We start from the raw sequence: 4,092 nt of genomic DNA, 5'->3' as shown, positions 1-4,092 counted from the left end.
TATAAAATGCAACCGAGAAGGATTTGAAGTAATTAAATTAAAATTAATGAGAAGTGGAGTTTCTACTTCTTTCTGGTCAAAAAAAAAAAAGAGTTTCTGCTTCTGACGTCGTAGCCCCAAAGAGAAACCCACAATTTCAAGCCTCCCAACTTGGACACGTAATCAAGTGCCCTTTTCTCGATGACTTCCACCACACTTGCCATTCACTTTTCAATTTGCTCCGCCCCCTCACTATTCTCATTCTCAGAACCCTCCTGCGTTGCTTCCTCACAGCACACTAAAGTCTCTCTTCCACATTTGAATATTCCCTCCTCCATCCCTTCCTCTATATAAACCCTCCCTCTCTTCCTTTTCCAACACTACATATCACACATTCCCACTCTCTCTCTCTCTCTCTCTCTCTCTCTCTGAGTTTCAGAAACTAAGAAACTGAAACCATGTTCCTTAAAAGCGCAAAGGCCATGCTTGTGGTGTTCATCGTGGTGAATTCAGTTCTCATGGGGATACAAGGCCGTCCGCTGAGCATCGCCGAGACAGCCGGAGACGCCGTCACGGCTGGGGATGACGTGGACTTCTTTGATTGGCTGGGGTTGGGAGGAATCAAGAGCTCGGGGCCAAGTGGTGGAGGAGCGGGTCACAGCTTCCACACACTTGGAGGGATCAAGAACTCAGGTCCAAGTGCCCCTGGCGCCGGACACTAGTCCCTTAATTTCAGGACACACTCGTCCTTTTCTCAAACTACCAACGTACGCCAACCAAATCAATGAAGCACCTCGTAAACGCATCTTCATGTTATGACTAGTTAATTCCTTCATTCCTTCAATAATATATACGCACACATCTTTTTTTTTTTAATGCTTTTAGGAGGGTTTTCAAGTGCGTATGTGAGAGTTATTCGCTAGTCGTAGAAAGTTTAGTCGTGCAAAATTTAAATTCTCATGTTATATGTATCCTGCTTAACTACAATATTAGTCAATAATGAATACATTAGTCAGTTTTGGATTGCCCCTATTGTATTTTATTAATATATTTCTTTTTTTTTTATTGGCTGATCTGTCTTCGTCAGACGTCTATGAACTTCCATAGGAGGTAACGCAAAATATAGTCAAGCGGGTATGTAGTGACGTCCGGATATTAATATTAGTTTTTTCCCATAAGACATGATAAGGCAGCTGAGATGTTTAGAAAAGTTCAAATCATTTTAGAGGAAAAAATTGTTAAGGCTACCAATCTAAGTATATCGATTAGAATGGCGTGACATATCTTTGTCAACCACATCGAAGCACGCGGTCACTGGTCAACCTCTTGAGCTTGTTTGGCCGAGTTTTTAAAAAATATAAGAGATAAAATCCTTATTTTGATTTAATGTTTTTGGTCCAAATTCTAAAAAAAAAAATTTAGTACTTCTCATTGGTAGTAATTTCTTGATTTTATGAGCAGTAAATACCTCCTGTGTCCCCCTCCCCCAACGGTTTTTTAGCAATTATACAACGTAAAATAAATTTTTTTCCATGCATATATAGTATAACATAAACGAAAGTGTTCTCAAATGATTTTCCATTAAAAACAATTTTCGCTATTTTATATGAAGTGTTATTTAGAAAAATACTATCTTGGCCATCAAAAACCATTTCAATATAAAGATATCCACATCAATTATCACTTATCGATGCAATAAATGTGGATTTAATTTATAAATGATGCGTGTGTGTAGATTGGTTGGCAAGAAATGATTTGTGTGTGTGGGGGGATAGTATATGTCTCTATTACTTAGGTAGAAAGAATGACGAAATATAAAACTTCCAATGAAATTGAAAGATAATGTTGAGTGCTCGTATTTCCAACCAAATATATATATATATATATATATATATATGTATCGATTTCAAGTGTGACAATATTTTAATGAAAATTAAAATTCTAGTCGTTGAAATTATCAAATTAATATAATTAATGTGTACGCATTCGCATATCTACTCAATTTGGCCACGAAATCATGAAAGAATTTTGCGGGAGTAGAAGATAACATATTTAGCTGAACGAATATTGAAATATACGTACATATAAATTGACTATATGTAGGACAAAACTTAGTCCTTAACTATAAATATGTGGTCCACTTTATATTTAATATTTTTGTGACAATGCCCAATATATACCTTCGGAAATATGTACATTTTTTTTATAGTGCCTCCGGAGAAAAATAAATTTAAAAAAATGCTACTGAGTCTCTTGCATTATACGGATATAATAAGTAAGTAGTATTGCTTATGACTCATGGTCAGCAGGACACGGCTTGTTAAAATTTTCATATTATGTATAGATATTGATTCCATCATGAGTATATTCTCATGTAAATTACATAGCAAGATTTAAATTAGAAAAAATCTTTTAAAAAAATATTACTCAAATTTTGAAATCTCAAATCAGTCATATTCTCTGCACTTTAGTAACAATTGACTACAGTTGAAAAGCAAATTATAAAATATTTTTATAGAAATTTATAAGCAAAGATTTTGAAATTCAAATGATATTTTTAGAGATTTTTCTTTAAATTATTACCAAACCGTAGAATATCGATACTAATATAAAATATGAAAATTCTTATAATAAGTTATACTATTTATAAATTGTAAGCAGTGGGACTTATTTAATTTGTTAATTTGTATAAATCATTGACTCACTTTTTTTAATATATTTCCTTTTCAATCGTCGGTGGCCCTATTCATTGGTCACTTTTCTAATAAAATTTTTATAATATTCAAAGGAAAAAAATCCACTTATATGAAATAATGTAAATTTAAATGGGGGGCTTTTTTTTTCTTCATTTCTTCTCATAATCTCACATCCCCCTTCAAATAGAAAAATGAATGATTTGAATTTAATATTTTATAAAATTATTATAAACATAAATATATAAAATTAAATTTCTAAAATTTGACGTGCACAATTAATAACTGTAGTACAGAAAAAATAGGAAAATTTTTAATTTTATTAAATATTTTAATATTAAATTAGAGGTAGTTATTTTTTTATTTAAAGATAGAGATGAGATTTTGAGAAGAAAAGAAAGGGGGGAAAAAAACAAGGAGAGGGTAAAATGACAGGATCTCCATCCGCTTGAGCTCATATCTTCTTCTCTGTTGGTGATTATCATCAGTAAAAGTGAGTATTCGGTTTTTCGGTTTGGTTATCAGTGATAACTGAATAGACTAAATTTTAAACACCGAACTAAAACCGATTAACCAAACTAACCAAAACCGAATTAATTGAAATATTTTAATTCGATTAACTGATTAACCGGAATATAAATATAAAAATAATTTTAAATTAAAAATAATAATAAAACAAAATTACAACCGTTAATTAATAAATATTTCATCATTCAATGTAATTTATTATGATAATATTTATTATAACCATATTTATTGAATATAAATATATTTAAAAAGTTCACATATACCCACATATATATTTAATAAAATAATATTTATTAAATATACATATATAATATATTTATTTTGGTTTTTCAAGTTATAACCGAAATTTTCGTCTACTAACTAAACCAAACAAACCTGAATTGTAAAAAAAAAAACCGAATATATAACTAAAAACCTAAATAACTGAACCAAAAAATCAAAATTAAATTCAATTTGGTTCGGTTTTCGGTTACGGTTCAGTTTTGTCCAGTCCTAATCATTAGCTTCTTCCCAAACCCATTCAAATACCAACATCAATCTCCCCAACTAGAAATTGAATGCTTCTATTTAATTATTAGTTAAATATGAAGCCATTGACTAGTTGAACGCTGAAAATGTTGCCCCGTATGGACCCGGATTCATTCAGCTGAATCCATAGATCTAGAAGTGTAGAATTGGAGATATATTATGTATAAACTTTCTAATTTAAAGCCTTTTATTTTCTTATCATAGAAATAAAACATTATTTTCTGACTATAATTTCTTTTAATTTCTATCAAAGATTTAAAAGAATAAAATCCGGAAATTGTGGTTGTATTTTAGCATAACAGAGGGAAGGCCAAATTCGGTGGGTGTTCGTAAGTGGTACTACAGGAGTGTGAGTGACAGCATT

General features: G+C 31.2%; 1 protein-coding gene across 1 annotated transcript; it reads left to right on the top strand.

Moving 5' to 3' along the window:
- The first annotated feature begins 361 nt into the window (after positions 1 to 361).
- LOC114719232 (uncharacterized) lies at positions 362 to 1,002 on the top strand. The gene has a single exon (XM_028904700.1). The coding sequence runs from the start codon at positions 438 to 440 to the stop codon at positions 699 to 701; it is 264 nt and encodes an 87-aa protein (XP_028760533.1). The 5' UTR covers positions 362 to 437; the 3' UTR covers positions 702 to 1,002.
- Positions 1,003 to 4,092: the final 3,090 nt, after the last annotated feature.

Source organism: Neltuma alba, unplaced genomic scaffold (assembly GCF_004799145.2).
Source record: "Neltuma alba isolate B1F8T4 unplaced genomic scaffold, ASM479914v2 tig00011899_pilon, whole genome shotgun sequence".
In the NCBI taxonomy this organism is placed as follows: domain Eukaryota; kingdom Viridiplantae; phylum Streptophyta; class Magnoliopsida; order Fabales; family Fabaceae; genus Neltuma; species Neltuma alba.
Note: the sequence above shows the minus strand (reverse complement) of the source record. Positions and strands in the feature narration are given on the sequence as shown.